The sequence below is a fragment of the Otolemur garnettii genome, unplaced genomic scaffold (assembly GCF_000181295.1).
Source record: "Otolemur garnettii isolate 467f Iridium unplaced genomic scaffold, OtoGar3 scaffold00082, whole genome shotgun sequence".
NCBI lineage: Eukaryota > Metazoa > Chordata > Mammalia > Primates > Galagidae > Otolemur > Otolemur garnettii.
In genome coordinates, this window is record NW_003852477.1 from 7105252 (window position 1) to 7118650 (window position 13399).

Below are 13399 nucleotides of genomic sequence, written 5' to 3' on the forward strand. Positions count from 1 at the left end.
AAAAGAAAGCAATTCTGAAGATGATCTATGTAGTCTAATTTCCTACTAAGCGTGTGCAGCGTATCTGTGTGTGTGTGTGAGGTTGTGTGCCAGGAGAAAAGTCAGAAAGGATGTACCTCAGAAATTTAATGATCGCTAAATGAGGAAAGGGTGCTCGAGGGGTTTTCATTTTTTTCACACCCCAAATACATGTTTGCATTTGGGGGATATTTTTGTGCATTGTGAAAGTACTCCTTTACGATCAGAAAAAGGCAAAGTTATTTAAATGACTCATCAATGGATACAGGTTTGTCTTTTCAAACACATCCACCCTGTTTAGTTCTTGATTAGCTGTTACTCTGTAGATCCTGGCGCGTCAGGTGACTGTCGTCCGGTGCTGAACTGGAGATGCCGGGCAGCCGGTCCGTGGGGGCCTGTCTTCTTACTCCCTTTGCTGAACAGACCAGTTAATTTGGCACGGCAGCACCTGGAGTCTGCAAAGTCCCTTCCTTCCAACATCTGACCATCTGTTGTGAAGCCCCCTTGTGCTTCATCCCCTCTCAGGGCTTACACGGGAGCCCCCGTGCGCAGAGAAGCACCTGCCGAGTGTGGGTAGTAGGTGCCTGCCCCAGGCTTGGTGAGTGGATGACCTGAAAGCGCTCAGAGCTCCCAGGACAGGTAGGGAACAAGAAGCAGAGCGATGGGAAAATGTAAGAGATGAGTCAAGCTCTGGTAGCACATCGTACAAAGATCAGAGTAAGGACCCGTGTTCCTGACTCATGCTAGTATCCGATGCAACACCAGCCCTGCGAGCATCGGAGGCGATGGGCCCGGGGACGTGCTGCCTACCCACAGCTCCATGCTGATTCTTGTGTTGGCTTCTTAGAGACAGTAGAGAATACAAAAACGATAGAACAATGCGTTCCTGCTAGCTTTTCTAATAAGCACTTTTGGATTAGTGTGGTAAAGGTCACTTCTTAAGAATTACAAGCTCTCTCCCTTTCCTCTGCCTCCCAGGCCCTGCACATATGCTCATACCCTATTTTTTTTTTTTGGAGACATTTTCTTGCTGTGTCACACAGGCTATAGTGCAGTGACACAATCATTGCCCATTGTAGCCTCAAACTACTTGGCTATAGGGATCCTCCCACCTCAGCCTCCTAAGAACCTAGGACTGTAGCTGAGTGATACAATACCCAGCTAACTTAAAAAGAAATTTTTTTTTAGAGATGGGGTCTCACTATGTTGCCCAGGCTGGTCTTAAACACCTGGGCTCAGGTGGTCCTCTCCCTTTGGCCTCCCCAGTGCTGGGATTACAGGTATGAACTACCGTATCCTATTCTTTCTGGATTTCATACCTTTGGTAGTCTGTTTTCTTGCCCTCGAGCAATGTTCGCTCCTCTTATTGCACGTCTCCAAGCTTTTCAGCCTTTAAGGACCAGAAAAACGTCACTTCCTCAATGAAGGCAGTCTACATTTTCCCCAGAGCTGGATACACAATTTTCTCTGATTCCTACGACATCTGATAGTATTTACCACTGTTGCAGCTACGACTTACCCACTGTACTTGAATGTGTACTTCTTGAGGACATGGATTATGTCTTGTACACCATTTAAGCCCAGCAAGGAGATCAGTTGCTTAAGGCACACTGAACACATGAGCTATGGGATGAAGAACATCCCTGTGTTCTCACACAGCTCTCTGCATTCTGCAAAGAGCATTCACACACACCATTGCACTCAACCCTTGCAACAAGCCCTTGGAGTAGGCTAAGCTGTCATCCCCATTTTACACATGAGCAAACCACGGCTCGGTGAAAGTATGTCTCTTCTTGCCAAGATCCCACAGGCAGCAAGGGACAGACCAAGGGATAGACGGGGCCTTTGCCTTCTGGTCCAGTGTACTTTTCCCTGACATCATCCCACTATGCTGCAAAAACATGGGCCGGATTTTCAGATTTGGGCAGCTGCAACACCCATCACAAGGCCACAGGGAACAGAGAGGGGAGAGATTTGCCGTGCTGCTGAGTCAGTCACAAGTTCACTACCAGCAACCATTGCGAGCTTCTGCACTCAGGATGCCAGGTGGACTTTACTATGTTTTCCCCACTTCCCAGGGGCCAGAATAGCGTGAAAACAAGCTCTGAGACTTTGCAGCTGGTGAAATAAAAGTTTGCAAAGTGTTCTGACAAAAGCAGAAGAGAAATAGGGGGCAGGGCTGTCTGTGCAGTCTTTAGACGGTGGGTCTCTCTAAAGCTTCTGTGGGCCAGACGCACATTTAAGATGGAATCGAGGGGAGCCTTGTAGAAAGCTAGTGTAGGATTTCAAAGTTGCAAAAAGTAGCTTCTGTGAATTTAATCTCCGGCTCTGCTCTTTTTGCACCAGCTGGAGCAGCCTACAAGTTCCTCCTTCGGATAAATTTTGTAAACAGGTGTGCTGAACCGAAGAACACTGGGCTGCCTGTTTTTTTTTTGTTGTTGTTGTTAAGATGACAAGTTATTTTTATAGTAGCTCCTAAAATAAAATGTCACACATTGGGTCACATATTTGCCGTTAAAGGAACAAATGAAAGTCTCACTAGTCATCATGGTTCAGTCTCCTTCTAGAATGTTTCCGCCAGGGCTATCCGGCGATGAAGTAAGTGTATATCCTTTTGTATCTATTGTTTGAAAGATCACATGATATAACCTAATCATCTTGGTGACCTCTTTTCCATCAGCATAAGGGCTATCTTCGTCTCTGCATTGTCTACACGCTGGTTTATTGAATGGATATATCTGGATATTTAGGTTGTTTTCACTTTTTTGTTCAGCAATAAAATGCTGAAACACACATCCCCATATTTAAATCTTTATGTTATTCTGTGAGAAGACCAGCAGGGCAAATTCCCAGCCGATGAGCTGCTGAGTCAGACATGTAGTACTTTGACAGACATGGCTTGGCCATCCAAAAAGGTCACCTAAATTTTTGCTCCCCCAAACTCTGACTAACATCATTATGATCGATTGCTATTTTCAACCCGAAACTTGCTATAACTAACTATAACCAAAGCCATTCTTTCTTCTTTCTGTGGCTTTCTTTGAAAAATTTTCTCACCTATTATCTGATTAATATTCAGTCTCTTCATGCAAGTAAAAAGGAAGAGACATAAGCCATGGGTACTAGAAATATCTGAAGTGCTTTCTAACTAGAGTCTCAGTTATAGCCCAAGAATATGGGGAAAGGGGAGAGGGTGGGGAGGGGAGGCAGGAGGATGGATGGAGGGAGGGTGATTGGTGGGATCACGCCTATGGTTCATCTTATAAGGGCACATGTAAATCTTTCTAAATGTAGAATATAAATGTCTTAACACAATAACTAAGAAAATGACATGAAGGCTATGTCAACCAGTTTGATGAAAATATTTCAAATTGTATATAAAAACAGCACACTGTACCCCATGACTATATCAATGTACACAGCTATGATTTAATAAAAAAAAAAAAAACCACTCTCCCTATTCACCAAGCTATAATCATGTTAAATTGTCTGAGTTGGGGTCTTCCAAACTCACCAGGGTATTTTTCGTCTGGAGAAAACAAAGTGAATAGCAACTCTCAGCCCCTCCAAATGGCTGCTTTTCTGCTTGCTGGTTAAATTTCCCATCTCAAAACAGATGTTTATGGGGCTCCCTGATGGCATCTGGAGGGATCCTGAGCGGAAATCAGTCACTCCAAAGAAGACACCAGAACATTCAGATCTATGACCTGGGGGAACGTTCTCGGTTCTTGTGCTTAGGAGCAAACAGGCAAAGTACAATTTTTTTTTTTAAGAAAACATATTTCCCATTCACCTTGGAAATATTGCAAAATAACTATAAAAAGAGGTTCACAACAAGCTAATTGCCCCCACAGAGGAGAATGTTTAAATCAGTTGTGGCAGAGCCTGTGTGGGATCACCATGTGTGCTCGTGTGGGTTCCCCCAGGTGGGAACGCCATGCAGCTGACGCACGCAATCACATGCCTAAAGAACTTTTAATGTTGAAGGAGACACTTATTATCTGTTAGGTAAAAATAACCAGAAAAATTAATAATAAAAGTGTGTAAATGCATAGAAACAGGCTGGGAAGAAAAATAACAAAAAGTTAAGAGCAATTACTTTGGGATGCTAAGATTATGGGTGATGTTGATTTCATACACAAGCCTGTTACTTTTATAATAATAGAAAAGTCATAAAACAAAAGCAAGTGTTTTTTAAATTTTTTATATTTAGACAGACTCTCACTCTGTTGCCCAGTGAGTGACACCAGTGCTGTGGTGTCAGTCTAGCTAACAGCAACCTCAAACTCCTGTGCTCAAGTGATCCCCTTAATCACTTGTGGTCTCAACCTCCCAAGTTACTGGGACCACAGGCCCCCCCCCCACCACACCCAGCTAGTTTTTCTATTTTTAGTAGCGATGGTCTTGTTCTTGCTCAGGCTGGTCTTGAACTCCTGAGCTCAGGCGATCCACCTGCTTCTGCCTCCCAAAGTGCTAGGATTACAGGTGTGAGCCACTGCACTGCCTAGGGTGTTTTTGTTTTTGTTTTTTAGTATAAACACCAGAGTTTTCCTGATACTCAGAGGGCTACTGTGAAATTGGCTTTTGCCGAGGTAGCTGATGGGAGATCGTGGTTGTAGCCGAAGCTGCTCAGATTTCTAATATTTCAGACTCAGCCCTGTTTTAGCTGTTCTTGTATCTTGGGATCAATTTCCAAGAAATTTTTTCTTTGAAAAGCATTTTTTTTTTTTTTGGTGACTCTTGTTAGGATCTAATTGGAAGCGTTAGGGAAACGTCCAGGATAGCATAAGGCATGTCCATGAGCCCTTTACCCAAACCTTTGTTTCCCTTTTTCCCCATTGGCTTTCTTCTTCTCTCTCTATGCACGTGTTTTTATTATATGTGGTTGTTTTTCTGAATCATTTGAGAATATGCTGAAGACATGGTGCTCTTTTACCCCCGAATACTTAACAGGGGATAGTTCCTAAGAACAAGGCATTCTCCTAGACAACCACGATGGGGTTAGCAAAATCTTGACATTGAAGACTGACACAGCACTATTGCCTAAGTCCCAGTTCATGTTGAAATGCCCTCAGTGTCCTAGTAACATCCTTTAGGAGCATTTCCCCCACTCTAGGATCACACCCAGGTTCTGTGTTGCGTCTGGTTGTGCCTCTTCAGTCTCCTTCAATCCAGGGACAGCTGCTTGGTCTTTGTGTCATGTGCCTGACGATCACATTTTTGAAGAGTTTTCAGCCAGTTAATTTGCAGAAAGACCTTCATTTGGGGTTGGTCTGATGTTTCCTCATTCCTGGATTTGGGTTGGTGCTTTTTGGCAGGAACAAAGACGCCGCGTCCTTCCTGTTTTCAATGCATAGTTTTAGGACAAATGTGACGGTGGTTTGTGCCCACCTGGGTGGGGTGGGGTTTGAAGGTCACTTAAGTTTCTCCACGGTGAAGTTCCTTTCTTCCCTTTGTATTTAACATGCCATTTGGGGGAGCCTTTGAGAAGAGGAGAAATTCTGTTCCCCATCAGACGGTCACTCACTGATTTCAGCTTCCACAGGTGATTTCTAACGCCAATCTCCCTTCTATGTTTATTAGCTGGCACCATGATAAGGGCTTTCTCTTTTCTGCATTTGTTATTCATTTATTTTTGTCCGTACAGGTTGTCATTTATTGCATGTGCTATAAATATTAATATTCTTATTGATTTGTATACTCAAATGGCTTCAGATGTCCCTAGTGGGAGCCCTGTCAAGTTGGCTTCTGGGTCCTTTTGACAAGTCCTCATGGTCCTTTGAGCACTTCCTTGCTTTCTGGGACAAGAAGCTGTTTCAGGTTCATCTTATAGTTTTTCTGCCCTGGCTATGGAAAAAGACATTTCTCCAAGGAGCCCTGGTTCTTATTGGTGGAGAAAGTGAGTTAGACACCAAGACAAGGGCACTAGGTGCTCACTCTACTGCGTGTCATGGAAGAGCCAGGAATATGTATGTGAAACACATGCACACACACATACTCGGGCTGTATATCTAGCTAGCTAGCTATCTCTATCTCTCATCTATTAATCATCTATCTCTCATCTATCAATCATCTATCTATTTTATTATCTATCTATACATCCATCCTATCTGCCTGTCTCTGCCTAATCTAATCTTTACAACACAAGTGTTCCTACTGACCTCACAAGGCCACCACAACTGCATGAGGCACTCCCAGGCAGGAAGTTCTGGCTGCCTTCTTCCCTGCCTGCTGATAGCCAGATATGACTCTGAAGAGTGAAGAAAATCAGAATGTTTTCATCAGACCTTGTTTTTTTCTCCTTCACTTTAACGGTTTTATCAAGGTCCAAATACAATACTTTGCAAATACTTGAAGTACCAAATGTAAGCTCTGACGTGCACATTCCCATATGAACCACCACACAGTCTAGGCGGTGAACTATTTGTCCCCCAGGCTTCCTGCTGTGCTCTGCACCTGCCAGCCCTTTCCCCTGCGCTGCCCTCCCCTTCTCTCTCTTGCCAGGAAATCTCTGACCTGCTTACTGTCACTACAGATTAGTTTGCATTATCTGGAGTTTTACATAAATTAATGATATGTGTAAGCATATTTTTAAGCATAATTGTTTTGAGATTCATCCACATGGCTGTGTGAATGAATCATTCATTCTCTGTTTGATTGAATGGATATTTCATGGTTTACTTATCCATTCACTATTTGATAGGCATTTAGACTGTTTCCAGTTTTTGTCTAATACAAATCAAACTGCTGTCAGTATCATGTACCAGTTTTTGTAGGGACAGGGGCCATATGCTTGCATTTTTTTTATTTCAATACTTATTGAGTGGGATTGTTAAATCACATGGTAAGTGTATATATAACTTTTGAAGAAACTGCCAAATGGTTTTCCTGATTTTGTTACAGAAAGGAAGCCAGCAGGTTACAGGTGGATTTGAGGAGAGAATATTTTCTTCTAGAACCTTGAGCTGTGGCACTGGACATGTTTCTTTGAAATATCCTTCATGAAGATTTAGAAGGACATGACCTTGCTCAGGCTCAGACCCCTTCCATGAAGGAGGTCAAGCTGTTGTTTCTTTGGTTATATAGGGGTGCGCTTTAAAGAGATTCAAAACACATGAAAGTGACCTCCTCCTGCTGGAGTTGAGTAAAGTGGAGCAAGGTGGGTGCTGGGCCATGGAGCCTCCTGGGAGAAGGACCTCAACCCCAATCCCAGCGGGCACTACTAAAGAAGGACCTCTTGTCCCTTTCACCATCTGGTTGCCCTGGGGCCCTTCCCCTGGGCAGAGCTGGGCCCAGAGCACTCTTAAAGCAACCACAGCCCTACCATCTTTAGTGAGTCCCTTAGCCGATGGCATGGGGGAAGGGGAGCCATTTAGCAAAACCAGGTTTGCCAGACAAGTTGAATCAAGAGAAAAGAGAAAAGACACTCATGTAAAAAGAACAGGCTAGGAAAAAGTTAAAAGCTCCCTCACAGGGGATGAGAGTCACTAGTTATTGTCTAAGAAGGAAAACAAATACTAGAATAAGGTGACTCACAGAGTCAAGGAGGTGAATGATCACTTCAAGAAAGAGATTTATTTCATTTCTATGTTAACAATCGATATGATTCTGAAATCTAGAATATTTGAGCTGATATCAGTATAAAACAGACTGTAACTTTTGCTTGGGATATTTTTTCACAAGCAGAGGAAGGATTTTTCACAAGCATAAGCAGATTTAATATTTAAACTCATCTTTTTGGTGTTTGGTTGTTACTGTACATTTCTAAGGCAGTCTCCTTTTTGATTTTTGCCCTTTCTTTCTAGAAGCAGGCTTGTACCTGACCCACCATGACGGCCACAGACTTCACAGTGAGTACAGCCATGCCCCTCTAACTCCCCGGAATGAGCACCTATCTTCCTTTCTGTTGGGGTATGGGAAGAAATCCATTGCAGAGGAAGGATTTTTCAGTGTGGTTTCTCAGGGTAAGACCTCTGCTTAGCAATGCCCAGGCCCAGGTAGGTTGTTGTCCAGCATGGAGGACTTTGCCAACACAAAGACTCAGAGGTACTTGAGACATGTTATAAAGACAGGAAAACTTGATTTGGGATTTTACTAATAGGTAAGGGTTTTTATGATCTTTATAACTAGGACCTGATTAGTTCCATGTGTATGTGTTCTGAAACTCAAGCAAGGAAGGGTAGTCTAGAATCCATTCAATTCAATTGATTAGTTTATTTTTTTTAGAGATGGGGTCTTTCTTACTATGTTGTCCAGGCTAATCTTGAACTCTTGGGCTCAAGTGTTCCTCCCACCTCCCAATTAGCTGGGATTACAGGCATGGGCCAATGCACCCGGCACAGTTAATTTGTTTTTAAAGGACCCATAGTGGGCACATTAACTGTATTTCTTGCACAACATTATGTAGGCCTTATGAAAACACATAATGGTGTATATTCCTCTGAAAGAGACTAGGAACTGAACAAACATGTGTGAGTCAACTCACTACCCAGAGAATCACCTTTTCTTTTACAGCCAAATATAATTAATTATAGAATCAAATCAAATTCTTTTCCTTTTGTGGTATTCATAAATGCCTTACAGAAACACCTAAGAGTTTTAATTTTGCTTTTCTCAAAGGGAAAGCCTGAGTTTTACATGTAGATAATCAAATTAAGGCTTTCTTAGGGGAGCTAAAAACTGCCCTTCACAGTACATTATAGGTTTCCATGAGCTAAGACAATGGTGGTGGAAGTAGTTTGTCAATTCAATTATTTATGATATGCTAAGGATTCTCTATTGTCATATATGTGCAATTACCTAACTGCACATGGATCCATAACAACAAACAATGGAAATTAATGTGGTCCCGGGGAGGTAGCAGGGTCATTGTCTATTTTTCCGACTGGCGGTGGACTCCTCAGTTCCTTCAGCATCAGAATTCACCTTTCCATCCTGAGGCCATGGGAGCAGATCTAGATGGAGGCAGCAGAGCCAGGGCTGCTTCTGAGACTGTCAGTCGCTTGGTTTTATCCTTTAGGAACTCGGAAAATAGCCAAACTCTGCAAGGCAGCCCCAGATAAGGACACTGCATTCCAATAATGACTTTCTATGCCCAGGGAAACTCAGTACCACCTAAATGGAAGAAGATGGGGCCTCTGTGCTGTGACTCCCACATTGGTGGAAAGTAGTCCGTGGCATCCTCTGGCCATCTTTCTGAGGACTGTTCCCCACCCAGGAATCCCACATTCCCTCAGCCTCACAATAAGGCAGAGTCCTTTTTATAGGCGAGAACACAGACTGGGAGAGTTGATTTGGTGGTTCAAGGCCTCATAGCACTCCGGAGAAGTGCCCAGAGGTGGTCCCAGCACTCATGGCTTTGCTGTGTTGTTCCCTGTGGGCTAGTGTCAAATGCACTGAACTCCAGGCCTCAAGTGTGGGGACATGGCGACAACTGACCAGTCCATCTCCTTCCTGCTCACCCCCACTCTCATCCTGTCTTCCATCCCTGTGTGCCCACCTCAGTGCTAAGGAACAATGGGGACACAGCCTTGGCAGGGGCAGTCTTTGCCTTCCCTCCATCCATTCCCCAGAGGTGGGAATTTGGGGCCTGGGGCTGGCCAAGGGTTTCCAGAGAATGCAGGACTCAGAGAAGGAGGCCCTGGAAAGCTCTGGAGACCCTCCTGCTCTGAGAGCTGCATAGCTGTGGTGCCTGGGCTGCTGCATGTGGGCTCAGGACTCCAGCGGAGGATACCCCTGTCTGGGAGCCTGTGGGCTCAGAGCCTGTGGGATATAGACCGGCAGGATGGGCCTTTGCCCCGGTTGTGCACTGGGGGTTGTTTACATTTACTGGGAGATTTTCAGAGGCCCCTATGTCCAAGATCCCAAGAAGATTTACCCCTCAGGTATTCAGAACGTCTCTTGTGGCCTTGACAAGAGTCATATAAATTCAGGCCTTTTTGCGTATGAATTGAATCATTTAAAAAATATGCCCATGGAGTCTCTAACTAAATAAATAATTCCATGCTAAAGTACAGGGTTCTCTAGTGTTTACCCAGTAAAAACATATGCCTCTTGTTCTTGCAGTGGGACTGAATTTTGGAGCATGGCTGTGCCTTCCCTGGGCAGTGGAGAGCACTGGTCACCCAGGGACACTGGGACTCCTACATATCGATTTGTCCACCCTCCTGCCCTCCTCTCCGCCCTGCTTCAGAGCTCTTTCTCAGGGGTCATCCTCCCTGGCTGGAGCCAGCACAGCAAAGTGACGCTGCCTTCTCACCATCTCCTCTCTTTTTACCTCCAAAACCAAAGCCATTTCTTGAGCTTGTCTGTCTACAAAACTCTCCCCTATAACTCCCCACTTGTTTTCCTCTTCCTCCCTTCTCTGCCTTCTTCTTCACGCATCCTTCAAATCCACCCAGGGATGCTCCTTGCCACCGGTGTTGCAGCAGGGGAAGGGGGGTTGACGGACCCTAGAAGAAGCACCCCCAAAATGTCATCCTCTCAATCTCTTAAATCTACCATGATGCCCATTTTTGGGTCTCCATGTTCTTTGCATTGTCCTTTCTATCCTGAAATTCTTCCTTTCACTTAAGGTCCACTCAAGCCCTACCTCTTCCGAGACGGTGGTCCTGGTGGGGCCATGACTATGGCAGCTCCCATGTCTAGCGCTGGCAGGATTCTCCTGGCATTGTCATGAAAATATATGTCTTCCATGAGTCTTTACTCCCCAAAGACTGGGTTTCCAGACAATGTCTGGCCAGAGGGAAATCTCTAAATTTAACCTGAAAATGGACAAGGGGGACTGGGATTTTCCTCAGCTCTTTGCAGTAGAGACCACCTCCTGGATCCTGCCCCACCCAGGTCTTTCTCTTTGGGATAGGACTTTCTCTTGGTCATACACTGGCATTGGAGTTGGGAGTAAACATCAGATTTTCCCATTTTTCACCCAGGTTATCCTGGGTGGGCGTCCTTGGGGTTTTCCTGCTATGTCTTGCCGGCCAGGGCCCAAATAGGATGGGTTCATGGTGTGAGTTTCAGAATCCAGGAGACAGCAGCCTCCTGTTATCTAATACCCTTTATCAGTCAACTCAATGCGCCCTGAAATCTAATGAGCACTCCATAAACACACATTGAGACAAGTTTAGGAAACTTTGCCAAACAAGATTCAACAGATTCTGAAGGACTTCTCTGAGCCTTTATTATGCTAAATGCACAATTAAAATAAGACAAATTTTCAGAGTCTTTAACATGCTTGGGAATAATAAGAATGTTAAAGAATGGCTCGGTGCCTATAGCTCAGTGAGTAGGGCGCTGGCCACATACACTGAAGCTAGCAGATTCAAGCCTGGCTTGGGCCTGCTAAACAACAATGACAACTGCAACCAAAAAAATAGCCAGGGCAGGCGCCTGTAGTCCCAGCTATTTTGCGAGGCTGAGGCAAGAGAATCGCTTAAGCCCAAGAGTTGGAGGTTGCTGTGAGCTATAACACCATATCACTCTATCCAGGGCAACATAGTGAGACTCCATCTCCAAAAAAAACAAAGAATTTCAGAGAAGGTAATAGGGATTTTCAACTATTTAACCACTAATGTTCTACCCAAAACACGGTTTGGGAAATGCTAGTTAAATCTATTAGCAACAGTGGAAATTATAACATACACAGGGAAAGGCCAGCTAACAGTATTCATATTTTATTTCAATATGAATATTTAAATACATAAGCTAAGGCCAGGTACAGTGGTTTAGGTCTATAATCCTAGTGTAGCAGGAAACTGACGCAGACAGAAGACTCCAGGCACCAGTTGATTAGAGGAAGCAGGTTTATTCGGCCGGGGGTACTCGGGACACCAGCGTGTTTCCCAAAACCGAGCCCCCCCCAGACTTAATCTCTTGCCTCTCTTTTATCCACCTTTCAGGGCAGGAGTGCATGTTGAGGATCATAAAATAGAGAGAGACATGACATCATCCTCAAGGTCCCGGGCTCAAGGGGGAAGGTCAGATTCGCCTGCATCCTTGAGACCGGTCGGACCACCTGCCCTCAAAGGCAACAGAAACCTAAGGAAGTTACTAGGTTACAATCTAGGCCCCAGGTATGTCAAGGAAGAAACATACAGACAACAGAAACGCCTGCGGCTTGGCTGAGGCTACACAGGGCGGCTAGGACAGATCCTTTTAGTTCTGCTTTGACTTTCTTGCCTCACTAGCACTATGGGAGGCTGAGGCTGGTGGGTCACCTGAGCTCAGGAGTTTAAGACCAGCCTGAGCAACACTGAGATTCCATCTCTAAAAGTAGCTGGGGGTTGTGGCGGGCACCTGTAGTCCTCGCCACTTGGGAAGCTGAGGCAAGAGGATCGCTTGAGACCAAGAGTTTGAGGTTGCTGTGAGCTATGATGCTATAGCACTCTACCCAGGATGTCAAAGTGAGACTATCTCAAAGAAAAAATAATAACAAAAATAAATACATAAGCTAAATATTTGTACTTAAATATTTATTAATGTTAACAATCTAAAACAAAATAAAAACCTGTTGTGGATTTGGGGTTACCTCTAGAGCAAACACATTCAGATGAATTGAACAACTACCGCATTTGCCTGAGAAGAAATAAAGGCAGAAGTGAGATCTGGCAAGGCACATCTCTCAGGGCAAGGGATTGAGAGCGGTGGTCCCTGGTGGGACCTATGAGGCCTAATGGCAGCCCTGGGAGGGGACCAATGGGAAGTTAGAGCATTTGAGGGTCTGTGGGCAGAGGTTTGGGAACAAAATGTAGCAGGTGCTGCACTGACTCTCCCCTGTATTTGGCAGCCCTGTCTCTGCTTGGCAATGTGCTTCCTCCCTCCCCTTAGGCTTCACTTAAGGGCTCATGTCTCAAGGGCACATCCAGCCCTTATTTCCTCTTCCTCTAGCATAGTGGTTCTCAACCTGTGGGTTGTGACCCACAGGAACTGTATTAAAGGGTCGGAGCATTAGGAAGGTTGAGAACCACTGCGTCTAGCAGGTGTTCTAGGATGGTTCCTGGTTTAGGAACCAACAGAAAGTGGAACCAGGCATGGGGGGGTGGCCTAGGCATGTGTCTAGATTAAGGTGACCAGATTTTAACATTGGTAAAGCAGGACACCATTGATGGGGTGGGCGGGGGAGGTGTGTGTTGGGGTTCTTAATTAAAAATTTGGTCTATATAGAGCAACAAAAATTTTCATAGAACGCAAAAATAGTATTATAATATATATTTTTTAATTTCAACATAAGTACAATTTATAAATATAATACTGTGTTGTTTTTTTTTTTGAGACGGAGCCTCAAGCTATCTCCCTGGGTAGAGTGCCATGGCATCATGCTCACAGCAACCTCCAACTCCTGGGCTCAAGCGAGTCTCCTGTCTCAGCCTCCCAAGTAGCTGGG

The 13399-nt window shown here is 44.6% G+C and overlaps 1 protein-coding gene across 1 annotated transcript in view; it reads left to right on the plus strand.

Moving 5' to 3' along the window:
• CCR9 (C-C motif chemokine receptor 9) overlaps window positions 1-13399 on the plus strand; it is a 17548-nt gene that overhangs the window by 931 nt on the left and 3218 nt on the right. Inside the window, exon 2 of the mRNA XM_003794518.2 lies at window positions 7824-7868. Coding sequence (XP_003794566.1) covers window positions 7848-7868 — 21 coding nt within the window. The 5' untranslated portion in view covers window positions 7824-7847. The remainder of the gene's footprint in view (window positions 1-7823; window positions 7869-13399) is intronic.